The 24,177-nt window shown below is 37.7% G+C and overlaps 1 protein-coding gene across 1 annotated transcript in view; it reads right to left on the bottom strand.

Moving 5' to 3' along the window:
- Positions 1 to 24,177, bottom strand: part of ABI3BP (ABI family member 3 binding protein) — a 171,848-nt gene that overhangs the window by 106,729 nt on the left and 40,942 nt on the right. Inside the window, exons 5-9 of the mRNA XM_026841045.1 lie at positions 14,801 to 14,982; positions 11,591 to 11,652; positions 3,566 to 3,617; positions 2,419 to 2,481; positions 1,239 to 1,334 (exon numbers count right to left, since the gene is read on the bottom strand). Of these exons, the coding sequence (XP_026696846.1) occupies positions 1,239 to 1,334; positions 2,419 to 2,481; positions 3,566 to 3,617; positions 11,591 to 11,652; positions 14,801 to 14,982 (455 nt within the window). The remainder of the gene's footprint in view (positions 1 to 1,238; positions 1,335 to 2,418; positions 2,482 to 3,565; positions 3,618 to 11,590; positions 11,653 to 14,800; positions 14,983 to 24,177) is intronic.

Raw genomic sequence — 24,177 nt, 5'->3', positions numbered from 1 at the left:
CTGGTAGGAAAGAAAAAAAAAAATTCTAGATATTGTAGTCCAAAATTAATATCGGAGGTCTTAAAATATGATTTAGAAAAAGTAAGGGATATGAAAACCAGTTTTGTCAAAATACTGGCTACTGAGATTTGATGCTACCATTGTTACCTGCAGATCATATGCATATTAAAACCAAGCTAGTAATGATAAACACCTTGTTTTCTATACTTGCTGTTCAAAGAACCTATTAGTAATCAAGTTAACTGATTAATTTTATCATCATGATTGAAAACCAGTAATGCTTTGTAATGTAAGTACTGCAATTAAGTTTTTCAACTTAGCTTACTTTTTTTTTTTTTTCTTATTGCAGAGCAAGCTAGTCTGAGAATGTGCCATGGTCAGCAGTGGAACAACAGAGTAAATTAAACAAAGCAGAAATAAGAAAGGAAAAAATCTGATCCAGTTGTTCAAAATTCAAATAAAGTATTAAGACTAGCCAAGCCAAAGGTCATCAGCTCCAGAACTCTTCTCAAGGGATCTGTGAAAAATGCACTGTGGACATTATTAAGGTTTTTAAAGATAGCTGTATTTACCACAGCTGTGCTATTCACAGATGATATGCCAATTTACAGATCTTAAACAAAAGCCTTGATTAATCTTTTTCCTTCAGGTTTCAGGCATATTCACAAGATACACCTGAAAGCTGTACTGCAATGTTCTAATTTCTCCTGCCATTTATTCATGAATTTAATTACAGATAATAAATAAAAATCTCTTAATGAAATAATTTCTCAAATATTCTCGAGAGAGACCTCACATAATTAAAATTCACTGAAAATCTAGTCTTTCAAATGGACAAATGAACTTTCATTTTTAAATGCATAAATTGAAAGATATAACATTAAAAAAAAAAAAGTTACATTATAAAACAAAATAAAACCCCTCAAGTTCATAAACATGACTGTTTTCCCTCCTTTCCTCTATGATCAAAGCTACTGCACATTCTTTTAAATGGCTGTGAAATACCTTAAAAACCTGTTCAGATACTTTAAAATAAGTGAATTCCTATGAATCCTTGTAAATCCAATCTAATAATTAATTAGACAGGGAAGGGAAAAAAAAAAAAAAAAAAAAAAAAAAAAAAAAAAGATGGGAAAAGGGGGAGGAAAAAGGACATTTCTGCTCGCATACATGATGTCTCATCGCTAGGATTCTGATACCACTCACAAACAATACAAGCTTAGTTCATTTCTGCTTACCCAATTTTTTCCTGGATGCTTGATGTAGGTCATCTATTGTCAGGAGAGGAGGAAGTTTCTGCTGAGTTTCATTGAGGCCTGGAACAATAAGGTGCACTACAAAGAAAGATGTGTGCCATTAATTCCAGAAGAGGTGAAAAATATAATTTTCCCTCTGAGATACGTGAACAACTACTACTGAACCATTGGGAGTTTAGTTTGAGTATCTGGGAAAATAGTTCTGTTCAGTAATTATCACTCCCATTTGGTACTATTCTCCTTTACACTACTCACTGTTATTACCACAATTTCACAATTAATCAGAATTGAAAACAATCCAACACTGGAGCATATAACCCTGGAGTACTGTGGTATCACAATTGCTGGGACATTCTGTCTGGTGGGCCAAGAAGGCCCAACACCAAATGCGGTTAGTGAGTATCTGATTCACATCAATACTTTAAAACTCACACAAAGCAAACTTAAGCCAAAGTTATATAAAGTATTTCCATACATATAAAGGACTAAACACCTTTCTGAATCCAGAAATAAATTGGTCACAAGTTGCACGATCCAGTGAGCCTTTCCTATCTATTTCAGGCAGACCAGTAGTTCACTACACTAAGCACTACATATTAGACTACTTCCCTGTTTTTATGTTCTAAGCCAATATTGTGTATTCTTATAGTCAAACAAGAACAGAAAGCATGAAACTGAATGGCTTGAGGGAAACAGTTATGTCCCAAGATCTAATGTCAAGCTCTAATTGCAAGGAACGTTACAATATGCTTCATTATCACATACTTCATATATAATATATTTCAATATCAGTACAGGTTTGTGTCTGTAGAGGGTACGTTATCATACCACCTTAAAAAAAAACCCAAAACCCCACCCTCATCTCAATAATATCTTTTCCACAGAACTTAACTTGAAGTATGAAAGAAGTTCTTGGCTTAAACAGTGACAATATTTTCTTTTAAATACTATGACAATAAAATGATTCTATTTCCCTTAGCCTACATCACCCTTGAACCATCTGTGCCACCATAAAATATAATGAATACAGCCTGAACCAGCTGCAAAACACCATTCGATATGCAGGGAAAGAACTATCGAGATCAAGAAAACTAGGAGTATTTACATAGCTCTAATTTTCAGCTGAAGATGAGGAAAAATATTTAAAATATCTTCTAGTCACCTAATATTGCTCCTGGCAGAGAAGAACTATCTGAAGTTTTTGACTGCGTCCGATTTTGAATAACTGTGGAGACAACAAAGAGATATTAGAAAATATTTTTAAACCCCCCAAACAAGAAAAAAAAACCCCACCTGAGACACGCCTCAGCATTCTGAAAATCTTCCAACTTAATAACTGGAGATGAGGACACCATCCTAATTTTTACGGTATTTACATTCCATTGAAGACACTGCAAACTGTGTTCCCTCTACATCATCTCTTAACTGTGCACCTCTTTCACCTAGCTTATCAGTTCTATACCCTTGGTGAAAAATTACATTCTATGCTTATGATAATATAAGGCCATTTCCAGGCCACCTTATTACCCTGCTGTTCACAAGTCTTCAAAAATGGATGCATGTGAAATAAATGTCAATACAGTCAGATTTTAATGATAATTACCATTTTTTGCTTTCACACCACCCTCCAGTGTTTTCCTGTCCCTGAACTGTGAACTATCTCCAAAGACAATTTGCTTGATTTTGTTACTTTAAATTATTCACAGTACAATTTCTGTTAAGAAATTCTCATCTACAGCTCATTTTCTATCAGCTGTCTTTAAGTAGTTAATTTTCAAACATTACACTACTATACTAACTCTCACTACTGGAGAGTAATGGACATTTCTAAAGGGCAATATGTTTAAGTCTACTGTAGACATCTCTCTCCAAGCAGGGAAAGGAGAAGAAGGGAGTCTAAGTTAATGACTTAGCTGAAGATACCCACCAAAAGGTTTGGTACAATGAATCTTACTCACACTGCTGCCCTTCATGCCTGACTACCAAGTTATGCACAACTGGGAGATTAACATACCTTGACAATCCAGTTGGAAGAGTAAAAGAATGGATACTAGCAGAAATCAGAACTGATTGGTATCCATTCAATGACTCAACTAAGTCACTGTTTATAACGCAGTGTAATAGCTCATTTTATTAACACAAATAGGTAACAGATTAATCATATTTGTAATCAAAGGATATGATAGTTTGTAAGGTTCCACCAATTCTAAAAGGAAACTTTCCTGACATTCACATCGCAGTCAGAATTTTTTTTTAATTTTAAAGTTACTCTTGCATAAGAATAATTTCAAAAAAATATACAAATTTACCTTGTTTGATTATTGTGACAGGGACCAACTTCTTATTATCACGCAGTGTAAGCTGAGAGAAGAAGGGGGGAAAAAAAGCATTGTGATAACTGCCATAATAGCAATTGAACTTTCTTAGTAACAGAGGGCTCTAATTCAATACCACACCTGCCCCAAGTTAACACTGGGTATGGCTCTGGCCCTAGCCACTGAAGGTTACACTACTGATTCAGTTATCATGGGCTAGTATAGTAATATTGCATTTTGACCTCCTTTTTTCAGCTTGAGATGTTTTGCTTCATAAAAACAAGGTATTTGGCAGCTTAAGAATTCACAATCTTCCCAATCCTTTGTTCTTTTAAGAATCTCTTGAGAATTCACTGGGAATAGTCCAGAAATCTAAGAAAAGCTGAAATTTAACTACACCAAAACATCTGAAACATATGCAATTACAAATTTGGTCAGAGGATATAATTATATTCTCAGAAATAATATAGTTAGAACACAAACTACTCCAGGACTGAGAATCACCACTATTGGGTGCACAGTCTGCTTGAGGTAGGTTAACCCAGAGTCATTTTATTTGATTACCTTGTTTCCAAAGTATAATTGCCCAGCCACCCATGTTGTTCTCACATTTTTATGCTAAATACTTGGACTTTTCTGATGTTTTCTTGTCTTTGACCCATAGTACTTTTTGCCTAAGTGTGAATCTTTTCCAGCATTTTCATACCACAAAAATAAGGAACATATGAATAAACTCCATATTTATTGAAAGGAAGAAAACAGTTGATCACAAAGATTATAATTCAGTATTCACTACCACACATGGGTACTAGAAACAATTTCTGAAAGCTTAAAAATACACTCAGGTGATGAGAGGAGGTAGACTGTAATGCCAGCAATATACAAATGCTAAATACATTAAAAGTGGATTTTTTTTCCCCCCAATTATATCTAATACTCAAACAATTACCTCTCTGTGTTAAATGTACACCCCTAAAGTCCGAATCAGTTCATGTTCATTTTTCACTTCATGAAATCTGGTCTACTTCATGTGAAAGAACACTCGCCACAAAAAAAAAAAACACATTTGATGACAAAGCTTTAATTATTTACCTAAGGATAACTATTTTTTCTCCATCCAAATATTGAAAAAAAGCTTTAAAAACAATCGTTGGGTACCCATCGAAGACCTATCAAAGTCTTAGAAACTGGGAGAAGGCAAATGTCAGTGAGGGCCCTTTCCCTCAGGGAAATGGATGGAGACTGCGTATTCTGTAAAAGCCATCACTTTCTGCTACCTAATTACAGTTTTGCATTGGCAAGAACATGGTTGGAAATTAAGTGGAGGTTCCAATCACTGTCATTAATGAAGAATACAAAATAATCTTTCTTTTTTTTTTATTCCTTACTATTTTTCTTTATTATTAACAAGGTTTAAGTTCTATTTTGCCATCTGGTGAAAAAATTGTGCTGCAGATGATCATCTTTTGAAATAACCTTGCTCTTCATGTGACAAACAAGTGGGATTAAATGCATCTATCAGAAGATGGTGTTCATTTTATTGTATTTCTCATCAGGAGCCCTACAATCAAATAAACAGCTCTCAAGTTGTAGTGAGCACTCAAGTAATTCCAGTGTGGAAATTCTAATCATAATTAGCAATCCTTTTACTAATAAAAGGTTCTTATATTGTCAAGAGCATCCTTTCTTTGTTGAGTAACAATGGATGACTTTCATGACAGCAATATGAAAATACTAAATACATTAGAATATATTCAGAATTTAGTTTCTCACTGAAAAAGAAATCATTGACATGAAATCCGTGTTCTGCAGCTGCTGTAATTACACTGTTCAGACGCATGAACCTGCAAATTCTGTACATGAAAGCTACCACCGTGTTGTCAATCCTCTCTTCTCAGGCTCCAAAAAGAGATGCCTTTAGATATTTCTATGTCTGCTTGGATAAACCATTTCAGAAACATCTGTAGGAATGGCACTATTAACTGTATTTTCCAGACAGAGAATATAAAGCATATATAGGTATTAGGAACATTAGTTATTAAAATGACTGTGGCATGTCCATGAATGAAGAACATGGGAAATACAGTATTTCTTACTTTCAGAGGAAAATTAGAGATGTAAGTTAGACCATAAGTCAGGCATTTTAATTTTTGACTATATAGCTACGGCTTATTGAATAAAAGGACTGCAGTCCTCAGACATTCTGTCAAGGAATGTTACTTTAAAAAACACTTGTTCTTTCTACCTTTCTTATATTCCAGTACTCCAAAAAGCCACAAATAACTGTCATACATGTAAGACACTCATCAAGGAAGCAATTACGGTCAACCCAGACTGAATATGTTTTAGAAAAGAGCAGGCATGTTTTCTTCTAGAGTTTAACAAGTGATAGAAGCTAGGAGTCCTGCTTTTTGGTTGGAAGAATGGAGAAGAACCCCACCTTTCAGACTGACATGAAAATACAAGAACCTAATCAGACAGAAGGGAAATCACTTTCTAGTACATTTTCTCTGCCATAATACCACCCATTGTGTATGAAGGGAAAAAGAATGACCAGCTCTAGAGCTCTCCTTTTCTTCCCCTCTCTCATTACTTGTAGCTCACACAGCCCCAGGAGCTTAGTCAAATTTAAAGGATGAACCTGCCAAAAGAAACACAAGCTAACATGTGACCAATGCTGAAAGGGCAGAATGACTAGATGGATCGGTAATGTTGCTTTAATAAACAGCCTTTAAAAATGCCTCCTTACAGAGAAGACTTAGGACCATGCTGATATGAGCCAATTGCGTCTTTGGAGCAAAATAAGACACAAACAAATCTTGGCGTAAAGAACATTATGGCTTTGCACCAATGATGAAACTGCACCACTGAAACATACCCCACCTAATACTGCGGAAACTGAAGTAATAAGGTAAACTTAAGAGCTGGCCACTACCTGCTTCTCAGCCTTAGTTTTATGGCTTTTTGCACCACTGAAGTGAGAACGATAAGAGAATTTTTAGAATAATCTATGGAATGTTTTCATGATATTCTGTGGAGGGTGATAAAGCAGTACTGCTCTGGAGCTAAGCCCTGTGAAGCTGACTAAAAAGACTGGATGTTGGCTCCAGTCCTCTTTTCATGCTTAAGCTGTGCAAATATTTGGAAAACTGTTTTAGCTCACTTTCTCAGGACTTCTCTTGCATAAATAGAATCCCTGCTTCCACAGAAGCAGCATAACAGAGTCAGGGTCCTGGCACACAAGGTTTGCTAAGAGGAATAAAGGAACTCTGCTTGCACTCCATACGCAAAATGAATTACCTGGTCTTAGGCTGTCACATGTAACTTTAAAGATACTTATGGGACCAATAGGAAGAACAGTAAAGTAGATTTCATCAGCACCATAATGAGATGAGAACCTTCCTGAATATCCAATCAACTAGCTTCATATTACTCACAGTGTCCTGATCCAATGTTGGGGGAGGTTTCAATACGATCCCAAGAGCGAGATTAAGACAAAAACGAGGTCAAATGCCGTACACCCAAAATAGGTTTTTATTAGTAAAAAAGTGAAGAGAGGTAGTGATAGGACAGAATGGAAGGAAAAGGCAGAAATGAAGCAAGGATGCAGGATAGGGCTGCAAGAATAATCACCACCATGGATCCAGTGGCGTCCCGTTGGTCCTCAGCCTTCAGTTCTTCGGTGGTGGGTGCCATGGGTCTGGCTTCGATGGTAGATGCACACAGATCGGGCTTCGATGGCGGATGCACACAAAGCAAGATTTTCTGCTGCCTTTTTAAGTTCATCATACGCGCTGATCAGCATATCTGCTCCCCTTTAGTTTTTTTTCCTCTGGTCCAACAGGTTTTGTTGCATCCAGCATCAAGGGTAGGAACATTTGCTTCTTATCAGTTCACTAGCAATGCGTGCATGGGGTCTGGCCTACATAATAGAGCCACAAACGGCTCCAGGATGGTGCCAGTTCAGTCACGTCTGCCCCTTTGAGGCTTATGTAAAGAGTCCGGACAATGCAACGCCCAAGAAGTGGGGGGTGCACCCTTCAATACACTCCCGCTTCCCTGGGCAGCATCCCCCAGACCAGTTCACAGGCCGCAGCAGCTTCTCTTGGAGGTTTGCACAGACACAAGCAAGCTTCGAGACAGTCATAGGACATTTCAGTCTCTCACACACAGATATAACTTTTTCTTGTGAATGTGAGACATGAATATATTTCCAATAACCTAAGCATTATACTGCCCTAACTGTCTACAATGCTATAATTAAAGTATTACTGTCCTAATTATTCCTACAGGAAAACATACATAATGGACTGTGGCTTGATTCCTGACGGAATTCCTGGTCTGATACTTACAGACAATTTATAATATTGTACAATATGAAGAACGAACAATGAGAAACTATACATGACCATTTCCTACCATGAAAACACTTGGAAAATCAGAGACAGAATTGTGAAGAACAGATTGTTCCCTTATAATAATCATCACTCATGAGTCAACCCTTTAAAATGTCTGAATCAGAGAATCAAAGAGTCATCTAGGTTGGAAAAGACCTTAAAGATCATCCAGTCCAACCATTAACCTCACACTGACCGTTCTCAACTCCACCAGATCCCTCAGCGCTGGGTCAGCCCAACTCTTAAACCCCTCCAGGAATGGGGACTCCACCACTTCCCTGGGCAGCCCATTCCAACGCCCAACAACCCCTTCTGCCAAGAAAAGCTTCCTAACATCTAGTCTAAACCTTCCTTGGCACAACTTGATGCCATTCCCTCTTGTCCTATTGCTTGTTACTTGGTTAAAGAGACTCATCCCCAGCTCTCTGCACCCTCCTTTCAGGGAGCTGTAGAGGGCGGTGAGGTCTCCCCTCAGCCCCCTCTTCTCCAGACTAAATCCCCCCAGTTCCCTCAGCCGCTCCCCGTACGACCTGTGCTCCAGACCCTGCACCAGCCTTGTTGCCCTTCTCTGGACACGCTCGAGTCATTCAATGTCCTTTTTGTAGTGAGGGGCCCAAAACTGAACACAGGAATCGAGGTGTGGCCTCACCAGTGCCGAGTACAGGGCTCAGATCCCTTCCCTGTCCCTGCTGGCCACGCTATTGCTGACACAAGCCAGGATGCCATTGGCCTTCTTGGCCACCTGGGCACACTGCTGGCTCCTGTTTAGCCGGCTGTCAATCAACACCCCCAGGTCCCTCTCTGACTGGCAGCTCTCCAGCCACTCCTCCCCAAGCCTGTAGCGCTGCTGGGGGTTGTTGTGGCCCAAGGGCAGCCCCCGGCATTTGCCCTTAGTGAAACTCCCCCAGTTGGGCTCAGCCCATGGCTCCAGCCTGTCCAGGTCTCTCTGCAGAGCCTCCCTACCCTCGAGCAGATCAACACTCCCACCCAACTGGGTGTCATCTGCAAACTGACTGAGGGTGCACTCGATCCCCTCGTCAAGATCATCAATAAAGATGTTAAACAGGAGTGGCCCCAACACCGAGCCCTGGAGGACACCACTCATGACTGGCCGCCAACCAGATTTAACTCTATCCTGGCTGAAATCAGGACAGTGTCCACACCTTATTCCATACCTTTTACATTATGCTCAAGTTCCAAATACATTCTAAGGCATCACCACCCCTTTCCCAGGTCTCACAGATATCATTCCCTCAGTCTATGGGCCATTCTGTAAAATGTCTACTGAGTTCATTTAGTCCATAACTTTGGGTTCCATCTGTCAAGACAGTCTTTAAGGCTCGAGGAATGAGGTGGTTAGCTCAGCTGGTGGAACAGGAGGCTTTGGATGTGGCAGGAGGATGCTGAGAAGCACCAAGGTTTAACTCTGTTCACCCTCTGGGCCCAGCCATCCAACCAGTCTTTTACCCAGCAAAGTGTGTGCCCATCCAAGCCACAAGCAGCCAGTTTTTCCAGGAGAATGCTGTGGGAAATGGTGTCAAAAACCTTATCAAAGTCAAGGTAAATAATATCCACAGCCTTTCCCTCATCCAATAAGCTGGTCACACTGTCATAGAAGGAGATCAGGTTTGTCAAGTAGAACCTGCCTTTCATAAACCCATGCTGACTGGGGCTGATCCCCTGGTTGTCCCTCATGTGTTGTATGATGGTGTTTAGGTTAAGCTGCTCCATCAGCTTCCCAGGCATTGAAGTCAGGCTGACAGGCCTGTAATTTCCCAGATCATCCTTCCAACCCTTCTTACAGATGGGTGTCATATTGGCCAATTTCCAATCAGTCAGGACCTCCCTGGTCAGCCAGGACTGCTGGTCAGTGATGGAAAGTGGCTTGGAGAGCACCCAGCCAGCTCCATCAGCACTCTCGGGTGTATCCCATCCAGTCCTACAGACTTGTGTGTGTCTGTGTGATGCAGCAGGTCACTGACTGTCTCCTGGATTGTGAGGGGATCGCTCTCCCAGTCTCTGTCCTCCGGCTGAGGAGGTTGGATTCCCTCAAAACAACTGGTCTTTAAAGACTGAGGCAAAGAAGGCATTAAGGACCTCAGGCTTTTACTCATCACTCGTTGCAATGTTTCCTCCTGCATCTAGCAGGGGATGGAGGCTCTCCCTGGTCTTTCTTTTGCTGCTGACAAACTTATAGAAACATTTCTTATTATCTTTGTTTGCTGAAGTCAGATTAATTTCCAGCTGGGCTTTAGCCCTCCTGATTTCCACCCTGCACAGCCTCACAGTCTCTTTGTAATCACTGTGAGTGGCTAGCCCCTTCTTCCAAAGGCTGTAATCTCTCCTTTTCTCCCTGAGTTGCAGCCAAAGCTCCCTGTTCAGCCAGGGTGCTCTTCCCTGTCACTGGCCTCTCTTACAGCACCTGGGGACTGCCTGCTCCTGAGCCATTAATATTTCCTTCTTAAAGAGTGCCCATCCTTTCCTGGACCCCTGTACACTTCAGGACTGTCTTCCAAGGAATCCTGTCAAGCAGGAGCCTAAACAAGACAAAGTCAGCCCTTTGGAAGTCTAGGATATCAGTTCTGCTGCCCATCTCCTGGCTTCTTTAAGAATAGAGAACTCTATTATTTCATAACTGTCTGAAGTAACAAGAATTTCTACAATTTTTCTTGCAAAGTTATCCCAGTCTACCTCAGGGATAGAACCTGCAAACCAAAGCAAAACAAAACAAAAAAAAAAAAACCCTGGAGATTAGCTGCTGAAAACTGCACTTTGATGAAAAATTAAGGAAAAAATACGAAGAAACCAATTTAATCTCATAATAGAGAAGTTAATTTTCAAATGTTATGAATAAAATGTCTATTTTTCAGTGTATTAAAACTAGTCTACCAACAGGTTCAATCAATGATCCTTCATTCCTGCTTCAGCTCTTGGGAGCAACAAGTATCTTATGTGAATCCATGCACATATGAGACCCACCCATGCTTGACTGATAGCTGTTAGCAAATGACAGATGAGAAAAGAAAAGGAGGAAATGAATAAATATTGAAATTTTTTTATTGACAGAAGTCTTTGAATGCTTTGATGAAATGGTTAAAAAAAATGCCTAGCAATCTTGATAAGCAAATCAAATTGCCCTTTACAGTTTCCTCTGGTTCTGCAAACACTTGCTTCACAGATGAGAACTATCAGTGAATTCAATTGGATGACTAACGATTTTATAAGACCTGAGTATACACAAGATTAGTCTGTAAAATAATAGCACTACCTTACCACAAAATGAACCCACCACCACAAATACCACAGGTTAACAAACCTGACTATTACAAGGGGATAAGTAAATTTTAATGTTTAGAATCCACACGGGAAACCATCAACTTCAACTTTGTTAAACTGTAAATGGTATATGTAATCATCCCAGCCACAGTTCTTAATCATTTCACCAATCAATCAACATATATAAACACTTCTCCATACAGTCATCTAGTCTTAGCTTTAGCACATTTTTTTATATTGGCAAATTGTGGTCATAATGTCTTTCTCACTTTACTCTAGCAGAGGAGCAAAAATTTGGCCACACAAAACACAAATCTGGTATAAAAAATAAGACTGTTTTGCATACCTGTGTTTGGGAATTAGGTACCAACTTGTACATATTCTGGAGTTGTCCATTTACTTTTTTATCTGATTTGACAGAAAAATAAATAAAAACACAGAATTACTTTCTTTGTCCAAAGCAAAGCAAACCAAGTTTATTCACCTTTTTCAATAGCTAAGAAATTTAGGAGGCTTAATTATAAGGTATAAAAGCACACCATGTAACAATTCTGTTTGGTCCTGTTTCTCAAATTATTTGCAAATCCTCCTCTTCACATTTTGACAGAGAGGAAATGAATCATGTATCAGGTAAGAAAACTGAAGTGGTCTTTGGGATTTACTAAGAAGTCAGAGGTGCCTAAGAGGATTCTTTAATAAAATTAATATAGCCACAACACTAATACACAAGGAAGAAACTTATAAGGAATTTCTGCATCCCATCTGTCAGGCTGGTACTAGGACTGGCTAAAAGCAACATATTTTAACATCTCCAATAGTCTTTCTTTTAAGCATGCTCGTCTAAAAGAAAAACATGTTTAGCACTGGCAATAGAGAGCAGGTGTATCACTTCTCTTTGGGTTTCCTTTACCTCAACATATGAGCAAAGTAACCCATGGATTTAATATCTGAAATTTTTCTCTTAGGCTTTTCCTCTTAGTTTCCTAGTATTAGAAGCTTCTTGTGATACAGCTATTAAGTACAGAGGAGAAACAGTCCCTCCCAGCATCTCATATTCTAGCACAATGCTTCAAACTTTGCCTACATCTCCCACCTTTACACTTTTCTGCCCCCTTTGCATCAACAGGCATGTAAACAAGTATCAAGCTAATTGTCATATTTCTTCACAATTCCATCCAAAACAGATAAGCAATAGAAAACAATTCAGCTATAAAGATATATCAATTGAAAGGCATTTAAGTTGACATGCTATCCTGAAAAAAAAATCTTTCAAAGTGATTGATACTTCTCAGGAAGAGGACCTACTACTGGCCGAAAGACAAAGGAAAACTGACAAAAGTTTCACACTGACTTCATGAGAAAATCATGTTATGATGCTCAGAAATAATCTACTTTCATCTCTTTTGATAAATTTTAGTTAAATAAATGTTGAACATTTGCCATGCCTTTTATGTCTTCCTCAAATCATGAATTAAAACCAGATTCTTCTCCCAACCCCTCCCAACAAGTTTAGTATGCAACAAAAATTTGGCCTGTGGATTCAACAAATACAACAACATGCAACAGGAATTTCAGTTTATAGTAATTTATATATTTTTCAGCAAGGAAAGAAAATTTACAGTGAAGGATGTTTGGTCAAGGTTGAAATGCTTCTTAATATATGAAAAGACCTTGGGTTGCTACAAGACAGTAAATTAAAACAAAGTGGCCATTTGTGCTGATTGGTAAACTCCTATGCAGACAGATTTTTACAACTGTATAATAAATGTTCACTCTCTGTTTACTGCCAACAGTTTCTGTATCTACCTACTATGCACTGGCAATATAAAAGGCTTGAATCTGAAAGATGCTGACAACTTTCTGATTAGAAGTTACTTTATCAGCAGACCAGAATGTAATAGCAAGTTCCCTGGATTTAGTTGCTTCAGAAGCATCCACTGAATATAAAAGTCTACATTCTAGGAAAAAAAGTCTCATCTAAATATAAGATGAACTCTTACAAGAACATATCTTTCAACCAAACTCCATCCATCTCCGTAAGTTAAAAGCAAGATTCTCCTGGCCTAATAAAAATGTATAGTGTCTGTAAGAAACAGTACTTAGTAATATATTGGATACAAAGAGCAAATTTGGTGATGCCAGTGAACATTTCAGTCTTGAACACAGTATTAAACTACAAACACTATGCACTCTTCATTCCCCACTATTTTCACTGCTCAAATATATTCCAGCATTTGCTCTACAGATGACTCTAAAATGTTTAAAATGTAGGAAAACCAGCCATTTAGTAAGCCTTCTTTAGAGCTGTGAAACAGAGTTTCTTTTTGTGAGGCAGATATGGGAAAAAGACTGCCACTGTTCTCCATCTTAAGCTCCTGGTATAATGGCATTATTCTGGACTGCCAGAATGACTCTGTGGGCACTGGGCAGATACTTCAAAGGTACAGCTTTCTAATTTATAATGAAGGCCAGCAAAATTCTTTATTAGGGAGTATGAGGACTTTTGCAGTGTTACAAGCCACCCTACTGTTCCCCTTCCTTATCTGCAAGTATATTGAGCTGCAACTCAGCAACAACTTGAAACTAAGGTCCAATAAATTTCAGCTAGAAATCTCACATGAATAATTCTCTCTTATGAGAATTCCCATTCTTTCAAGTCAAGCTGGAAATACTGAGCGTAGGAATTTGCATCATCTTCAGAGCAACATCATGTTCAGAAATAAATGTATGTAAATGCTTGAGAAAAAGAATTTAAATTGGACAATGTCTATTAAGTCCTCTCTTCCTCTCTTCAGAAGGAGGAAGACTCTGCTGCTACCTATTTCCTCCATTGACAACAATAATTCTTTGAATGGTACATGTTTTTTCAAGGGTTAATTAGATGTCACTTTGCCTGCATTACCTGGGGCCTTCAGAGAAAAAGCTTAAAATATGACTGAGAGAACAGCCAGAGATGCCATACACTGCCTCCATGAAAACCCAAACAAAAGCATACGTAACAGCCCATGCTTCAAACACAATTTATATAATTGCTTGACTGAAAATTATCTTCAAATTCAACTTTCAAGCAGAGTCATAAAAGGCCCATTGTGATGCATGCTGGATAGGACAGGCCCTGTCTTGATTTTAAACAGCTTGAACATAAAAGCAGATACAAAAGAAGATTCAAACAAGGATAGTACTTTCCATTGCCTCAAATTAGTAATGATCCTATTATTCAATGCCCAAGGAAAAAGCTTGGATTACAGTCAGAAATATAAACATACACACTCAACACTTAGGTATATCTAATCACTGTTAAAGTTCTACCAACCTGCAACAGATCCTATACTATTTGCAACAAAAGGAGAACATCTTTCAGAAGAGTAAGTGGTGTTTTTTTCAAAACACAAACTATTTCTAGTTTCACTAATTCCTAGAAGAATGTTAGGCCCATAAGGGATAGCATTTAAATAATGAAAACCCAATCAGTAGATTACTCTAAGTAATACCACAATAGAGGTTAAAATACCATCAAGCTGAGTAGCTATTTGATTAATTATTGTCAAATACTTACTAGACAGAACTGTCTTATGATTGAAAGTCTTGCTCCAAACACTATCATCTACGTTGTCTTTAACTCCAAATTCATAAAGAGTGTTCGGCTTCAGATTGTCCACCACTGTCTCTGTAACTGGGCAAAGCTGAAAAACCCATTTCTTGTTTTTATCCTTTTCTCTGTAGCGAACTGTATAGAACCTGCTCGACAAAAGAAAAATAATTTTTTTTCTTCACAAAAATACTCTCTACAACCCTTTTCATTACAAATTGCTAAAATAACTCCTACCCACCATTGTTCTTGTTCTTTCTGGCCCTTTATGGTTATCCAACATCAGAAAAGCCAGCATGTCTTCCCTGAAAATATGCTAGCCCAGTCATCTCCTAGATGCATATATGCTCCCCATCATACAAATCCCAACATTAGGAGTATTATACAAAGAGGAAAAGAAGTCTCCTTATTCACAAGTAACCACGTGTGCAAGGTTCTGACCACAAACTCTAAGCTCATTTTGTAAGCAGTCCCTGTGATTCTGATATGTGCCAGAACTAGTCAATTGAAACACTGGTCTATTAGTCAGGAAGACTCAATCAATTTCTCAAAATCTTCTATATCCATCCAGGGGAAGGTGTTCCCCTCATAATTAGTCCAAAAATATTCTCAAGGGAAAACCAGTAATAGTTGACATTTATACAACACATTCCTCACTCAGTGATCACATCATGTATTGCCCATACTTCAAAGAAGAAAGTAAACCAAGACATTACTTTCAGCAGTTTAAATCAACAACGTGATGCTAACAGATTATGAAATTTTAAAATATTTCTACAGAAATTGCCCAATTCAGTCAAGCAGCACCACCCTGAAAAAGTGTGACTGCAATGCTAACCAGTATAAAACAATGCAATGCAAATGGTGAGTTACAGCACAAGAACTCCACTGCCTGCTACAGTCTCATTTTCAATATACATAATGAATCACTACTAGAATGGGGTGGGGTTTTCTGTTTCTGTAAAAACAAATCTTAGAGAGATTTTTTAATTTTTTAATCCAAGTATTACTGAAAATTTTTATGCATAATGTAAATAAAGCATATTCATTGCCCATATCCATATTACATTTATATCAGTTGAAAAAAGATTAATACCATCCAATTGCATTTTTCCATACTTCAGTAGAGTAAAATAAGGCCATAAAACAAACACAACTCTAGAACACCAGGTACATGCCCAAGAATCATTCACAAGCAAGCAGAGTAAGAAATTTGGGTTGGGAGAATTAAGCCATGTATTATATAGAAAAATATATGGAGAGGAATAAGGGACTTTGACAAACAAAAAAATTTCTTTAATCAACCGAAAAGGTATCAAAAATCCAGATTAAAATGACTTAATGGATCAAATATAATACTGTCAACGAATAAAGCTGGTTTTGCTACACTTATAGAAGAGCAATTTGAGAGTAAACTGTATGTGAAAAATGACTGTTGAGTACAGGGAAATTCCTTCTCCATTATTAAAACACAACCTAAGACAAGGCAAGTACTAATCATGGAAAATATTTTTATACACAAAGATTATCTTTGTTTACATATTTTATCTCATAACTGTCAAATTTATTTTCTTGGCACCAAAAATATAGGTTCTCCTGTTTTAATTGCTACAATTCGGCTCATTCAGGTATTCCACAAGGTTACAAAATTAACACTTATGTTAGCTCACATAACTCTTTTCATTAGTTGTACTACTTTGTGTTCAAAACAAGCCGTAGTCTAACCCAAGCCTTGGCAAGGAAAGAAATATGGTAAGTAGTAAATATCCTCTCTCTTCTTACCAATTCCTGGACTACCAATAATAGTCTGCATCCTTTTTCTGGGGGCTGTGATCTACTCTAATTTCATGTGTCAAGCAATATCAGTTGGACTGACAAAGAACATTTTTAACAAGAAATTATTGGCAAAATTAAAATGAGGAAATTTTCTCTTTTTTTATCATTGAAATCCATTCATACACAGTCACACAGACATTAACAGACAAGAAAGCTTACTTGAAATTTGTCACTAAATTGCAAAGGATATAACAGTAATAAACAAATCCCATCTGCAACATAAATGCATTTTGCTGGACCTCGTAGAATCTCTAGATAGGAGATTTAGAACAGATATAAGTTCTATGATCAAAATGTGAATCATAAGTAGAAGTAATAATCTTCTTCCCAGCTTGCCTGAAAGAGGAAGTTTCATTTGTTTTCATGTTCATCCTTACCTTTTCCTACTTGTTTTAGTTGAATGAGGTAGAAATAAAGCAATTTTATGCGATGGAAAGAAAACAGTATACTGATTCATTTCAGTTATTGAACAGTCTAAATGAACAGCTACATCAGAAAATAGGCGGGAAAAACGCCACCAAAAACCTGTTCATTATGAATAGGCTTTTAAGTGGCTGCTCCCACTTGCTTCTACTGTCAAAAATGTTCTAGTTTTGAATAGTCTCTACACCTGCAAATTCCTTCTCCCTAACATGAACTAAAATACCATGAACACTTGCATGTCAAAAACCATCCTTCCCTAAAATTCAAGATTATTAAAAAATCTGGCAAGATTTTTATAGTTGTGCCAAACTCTGCCATTAGAAACAGAAACATACAGCATAGAAGAAATGTGCTCTCAGCTCCATATTTCCAAGCCTGTAAAAATTTCACCAAGGGTGTAATTATTTCAGTGGAAACTTGCCACAACAAGTACTAAAATCACTGACTGTGATGACAGAATTTCCTCAATCAGTTCAATAAAAAGCAACAAAAATGAAGCTCCATTTCACAATTTGCAAGTCACAATCATTTGAGTATTAAAAATATCCAAATTGTAAACAACACGCACTTTGGGGGAAATGCAATCATCTGTTTATAGAGTATGAATTTAGAAATGCCAAGTTTTGTCATCAAAGAAAAACAACTCATTGTTAAATATGAACAACAAGCTGCTGCATACAGTGCAATTTCAGTGTCTGCCTGAGAGCATTCTACTGATTAAATTTTAATTTCTCCTTTTAATTTTTCCCTTTTTCAAACCTTTCTTTCAGAAAAAATACGGTATCAAACCATCAGCACATAGAATTGAAGACACTAGAAAGCAATAAAACCACACCAAGCGGTGTGGTGCGGTTGACACGCTGGAGGGAAGGGGTGTGCCATCCAGAGGGACCTGGTCAGGCTGGAGAGGTGGGACCGTGCGAACCTCATGGAGTTCAACAAGGCCAAGTGCAAGGTCCTGCACAGGGGTCGAGGCAATCCCAAGCACAGATACAGGCTGGGCAAGGAGTGGATGGAGAGCAGCTCTGAGAACGACTTGGGGGTGTTTGTATGGAAAACTGACCATGAGCCAGCAATGTGTGCTCACAGCCCAGAAAGCCAACCGTGTGCTGAGCTGCACCCAGAGCAGTGTGGGCAGCAGTTCGAGGGAAGGGATTCTCCCCCTCTACTCCACTCTCATGAGACCCCCCCCTGCAGTGCTGGGTCCAGCTCTGGGGGCACCAATAGCAGAAGGACATGGACCTGCTTGAGCAAGTCCAGAGGAGGCCACGAAGATGCTGGGGGGGGCTGGAGCACCTCCCCTGTGAGGACAGGCTGAGAGAGTTGGAGGTGTTCAGCCTGGAGAAGAGAAGGATCCGGGGAGACCTTAGAGCGGCCTCCCAGTACGGAAAGGGGCTACAGGAAAGGTGGGGAGGGACTCTTTATCAGGGGTGTAAGGATAGGATGAGGTGTAACAGTTTTAAACTGACAGAGGGTAGATTTAGATTAGATAGAAGGAAGAAATTATTTCCTGTGAGGGTGGTGAGACGGTGGCAGAGGTTGCCCAGAGCAGCTGTGGCTGCCCCCTCCCTGGCAGTGTTCCAGGCCAGGCTGGACGGGGCTTTGTGGGCTAGTGGAAGGTGTCCCTGCCCATGGCAGGGGGGTGGAACTAGATGGTCTTTAAGGTCCTTTCCAACGTAGCAGTCACAGCATTCATCATAGCATTCTATGATTCTATCAGTGTATAAAAATTCAGTCACCACTCACATGTATCAATTCCCTCTTGGCAGTGACATACACAAAACTTGCACAGCTGACCTGCTATGTGTATCAGAAGCTGCAAAACTGTTTCTCTGGGATTGCAAACATTTAGGAAACCTCTCTCTAGATTCCCTTAAAAAATTATAGAAGGCAGGGTGAAATGGAGTACAGCCACACACACAGGGGAAAGGTACACTACAATGTTTCTCACATAAAACACTTCCCATTATCTCTGTGAGGTAAGAATATGAAAAACTGACTGCAGGGCCCTAATATCTAATATGAAAGTAATACAATATTCAAGTGAAGTGTAATTGGAAAGTCCCAGGAATGCGATTCACAGCTGTGAATGCTAGTCTGATGTTTTTGCAAGGAGGTGGCACATCCGGCACACTGGGGGAGAATCTAGATTCTCAGCACGTATGAAGACCTGCAAATATTTAACTACTTTTAATTTTGATTCTTTGTTTCAGTGAGGGATATGAAAACAGTATATTTTAGCAGAACAGTATTTATTGAATATCACTTATATTCCTATTTACAACAAATACTAATCATAAGATTTCAGGATTCATTTCACTTTTCCAGCTAGCACTCTGTAAAACATTAGAGCTCTTCTGATAACCTCCATAAAAATTAATCTTCTCTCCCTCTCTCCCTAACAGGCAATGTTTCACTCATTAGAAGATACTTCCAAGCAATCCATAATGAGGACTAGAGAAATTTTACCTCCTCCCTTTTACTAGGCAACTGAAAGAACAATAATCTCCAACATTTTAAATAGGTGTCATGAAAAAAAAAAAAAAAAAAAAAAAAAAAAAAAAAAGACAAGGTAAAGAAATAAAAAGCCTACATTCGCCAAAATAGCCTCTCTCCATATGCATTCGTGCAATACCATGAGAAGTTCAATGTTTGATTTCTTGAAACTCTCTACATTAATAAGCTTGAAGTATTCTTTTACAGTATTCTGAAGTGATTACCATACCTGCAAAGTCTACGGAAAAAACTATCAGCTGAATACAAAAGGATGTTTCTATCCTTTCTACATTCCGTTTACATAGTTTTGGTTTTGTTCTTTGTTGTTGGTTGTTGGGGTTTTTTAACTCTACAATGCAAGACAGTGAAACCTTTTCTTTCTCACCTCAGAGTTAGCCTTTTTATTACAGAAGAAATCAAAACATGATGACCATTTTGAAGCAGCCACCCAAAGGGATTTTGCTTTTGAAAATAAGGAAATCTTACTCACTGCTAAGAGAAGAAAAATTCTAGTACGGACAGGCAAAACATTAAGATTTCATATATATCAGTATGAATGACAGTGCTATTTTTCCAATTGTTAACCAAATCTCTTTTCAGCCAGATTCCCAGAAAATGCTTGCACATTCAAATATTTGGGCACAAACAATTAGATACTGGAAATCTTATAAGGCAGATGGTTTTATAAAATTTCCAGATTAGGTCAGTTTGTGTAAATATCATGGGTGTATTTGGAAGCAGATCCAAACCAAAACTCCAAACAATTTAATCATGACTATTTTAGTCACACATAACACTAAACAAACAATTAAGCCTTGAAGCTATAAGAACAGTCCTCCTCTGCAGCTTTGTGTTGCCACAGATAAAAGATTATAAAACTTACTCACTTTTGTGCATAGGAATGTCAGCAGACTTTTAAAAAAATTACTATTAACATATACATATATTTCTTTATTTGTTTATAGTTAGACTTCATTAGAAGCACATCTGTTTAGTGCCAGAAAGTAGTAAAAGAAATGGCTTAAACTACTATTTTCAGATACTGTTTCACAAATTGGCACATGAAGTTGATTATATTATTTTCTTTTTATTGCCAAGTATACTTTAAAGTAACAAACACTAACATATATAAAAAGATGGAAAGAATTACATTGCTGATGGCTATCAGTTAAGTTTGCAAAGCACTAATTTAGTTTTCACTTTTACAAGATCACTAACATTCACTTTTTCCACTTAAATTTTTCAGAACCACTGAAATGAAGAGCTAGAGGTTCTGAAGAATGAGAGGCCAACCACGAACAAATCCTTCCATGTTTAAACAAAGTTTTAGCATACACTCCCATAACAGTAACTCAAAAGCATCCAACACTCAAAAAGTTTATTTGCTGCAGCATGTTTTTCTTAAAGAATTCTGCTAAGTTTAAAATATATTTTCTGTGACATTTGAAATACAAAGTCACAAAGTTGCCAAATGATTAAGTTGGCAGCTGCAGAGTGACACAGACTAGTAGGCACAAAAGTAGAAGCATTAACATATCTTTCTGAATTTAGGGTTTTAAAAAGCCTACTTCCACACGCTGAGCAACATAAAGAGTATTATTGTAGTTTTCTTCCCTCTCTTTATTTTTCTTGCTTTTTTTAAGCATAAGATACAACTTGAGTAAAACACAAAATCTGTACTACTTGCAGTTACGACATTAGGTCAGTTTCAAATCATGAACAAACAAAATGAAACAATATAAATGTGAATTTATTAAAAAGTACTTAACACGGATATATTTAATGAGAAAAACCATACCTTCAGGTTTTAAATTTCTATTTCACATATATCTGAAAGCATGTTTCGTTGTCTGTACAAGCCACTCAATACAGTAAAATATAGTATTCTATCTACAAATCCTGGTTTTGTCTTGCATAGAAAAAATATTTTTCTGTTCCTTTTCCTGACTTGCCCTCCTGAAGAACTGAGGGTCAAATTGCACTTTTTTCAACTCCCTGTTCTGTTCTGGAATCTGTGGAGTTGCTCTAGCTAAAGGAAAAGCCAAAAAGAAGTCTATACAATACTCTCCTTCACAGACTGAAATGGACAGTAAACATAGCTCCAGTATGTTTATTATGATAGCTCTGTCCACTAATGGTTGTTTGAACATTGCAAGGCAGACAGGAAACAAGTCTCTCTACTCTCAGAATTATAAAAAAAGGAACTGAACATGACTGTGCAGCAGATTATCATGACTTTGCCATCCTCTCTCATCAACTACCTCAGACTGATGTCAGAAAACAGAAGATGTCGAGAGAATTCACTCCACATTGTTGGTGGAACCTTTCTGGTGTTATGTAGTTTTCATCAGTTACATAAAACTAATCGCTTGAGTTTTTTGGTTTGGATCTTTTTGTTTTGATTTGCATTCTCCTGCTAAGGCTCTGACCAAAGCTGCTTCAAGGAGGCTTTAAAATTTGCCCTTGCAAAGAACTGTGGTCCACACAAATGGCAGCGATTATCTTTGTTTCCACAAGGAATTAGGGTTTGGGGTTATCTTGCAGGAAATATGTAGCACACTATTGGTTTATGCTCTTAATCTCTAGAGAGTTAAGCAACCAAAGAATGGTTTGTCAAAAAATAGCACAGGAACTTTTTCTTCATTGGAGTTTTTTAAAAAGCACTTTGTAGGTAAAGAAGAGCGCTATGTGCCCTCAATAAGCAAGCAGTGATTTCCCTAAAGCAATAAAAGATACTAATGCTCTTTGAGAACATGGCACCTCTTATTCAAAACTCATTTGCTTACAAAACCAGATCTTCTGAGGGATATCCCACTGAGGTCAGAGTCGCGCTAGAGAAAATCTTGGCCGACAGATCCATGCTGTTCCATGTGGTTTTCATCTTCTGAGTCAGTAACATATCCAACTAAGTTATGTTATGCAACATTTTTACAAAACTTAATGTCCATCCAGAGATGGTAAAATCTAAGGCTGAGAACAGTGACTCAATTTCAGGTCATACAGAGTTAAAAATTTAAAACTTGGTGGGATATTAACTGACAGAACTGAGTTAAGAGGTCTTAATTGCCACATACTGCCAATGTCAAAGATTAGAGGTTAGTCACTATGCAACAATCTTGAGGATAATTAACAGTACATTTCAACATGTCATACAACAAGAGAACATGGCAGATGAGAAAAGGATCAAATGTGGAGCAGACTGCCCCTGCAATAGATACAAATTTGATGAATCCTTTATCTGATTTTAAGCCTTGTACTTTTAACACAATGCTAACTTGCTAAGGATGGGTTACTTGCTATTTTTTTCTTACCATAGATGATCAGTTATCATTCAACTTATTATCATAGATTAATAATTTTTCTTCTAGACACTAACTAGAAATATATTTGAATCCAATCTCCACTTAAAATTATAGAAATGTACACCATGGTCATGTGAAGAACTGTTCTCACCATTTATACAAATCACAATAATTTTGGTCCAGTAAAGGTAAACAAACTAAGAGCACCACTTAAGCAATTTTTTTTTTTTTTTTTAATTTCAATAACTTTATTGCTATGCTTGATTGCAAAATAGAAATCTGCATATAGGTAAATACCCATACTTTGATATGACTGTAATGTGATTTAAGTGTTTTTAAAACAGCTACTCATGACTCTCAAGTGTATCTTTAGAGTTGAAGTACATGGAGATAACCAACCAAAATGAATAATACAACTCTTAAAGGCAAGTTCTCTTACCACATAGGTGGTACTTTAGTAAAGCCTGACAACATTTCACTAAAATGGAGGGCACATTAAAAGTAAAGAGAGGAATCAGCTAATTGGACTAAACAACACTTAACTAACCAGAATTTTGGGAGACGTATACCATTACTTGACACAAAGACATGGTAAAAGCACATCTCACACTAAAGTAACAAACATATAGAATATATTCTAAACATAGCAAGACAGCAACACCACTGCACTAAGTGGAAAACTTATATACTATGTTAAAGAGTTTGTTCAAACTTTGAGACAATGTATGTTAAACAAGAATATTCAGTTACTGAAGAGAAAACCTGAAGATGATGAAGGCATTGTGGTGAGCACCATATGCTTTTAATATGCGGGTGGATTAATACAGGATATAGGCTTCTTCTAAAGTGTTCTTCCTTCCCACTTCACAATGGGTGCTGTAACTTTGGTTGCTGACACACAGAGAAAATAAGTTGCATGGTAAAAACGGTGCTAAAATCACTATGTGGGCAGAACACTTTACAGGCTCCTCCATGAATAACTCATTTCTTTGATTTCTAACTGTAGGAAACTATTTACTTCTTTCTTGACTGAGAGAGCAAAATTTAAGCCTAAACCAACTTTTATTTCAACTGAAAAAAAAAACCCTAGAGAAATTACATGCATGGACATCTAATAATCCCTAACAATTTTCTAATAAATATTAACACTTTTTAAAAGGTGTTTGAAATTCTGGTTGGTGATAAAGACCCAAATTTGTTCACAAAAATTTTCTGAAGCTTGAAAAAGGTTAGTCCAAAACTTTTGGGAGGTAAGAAAAAGGTCATATTGGCTACATGGGATGGGGT

This window comes from Athene cunicularia, assembly GCF_003259725.1.
Source record: "Athene cunicularia isolate RWA chromosome 1 unlocalized genomic scaffold, athCun1 chr1_part1, whole genome shotgun sequence".
NCBI lineage: Eukaryota > Metazoa > Chordata > Aves > Strigiformes > Strigidae > Athene > Athene cunicularia.
The sequence above is the reverse complement of the archived record's forward strand: the minus strand, read 5'-3'. Positions and strand labels throughout refer to the sequence as shown.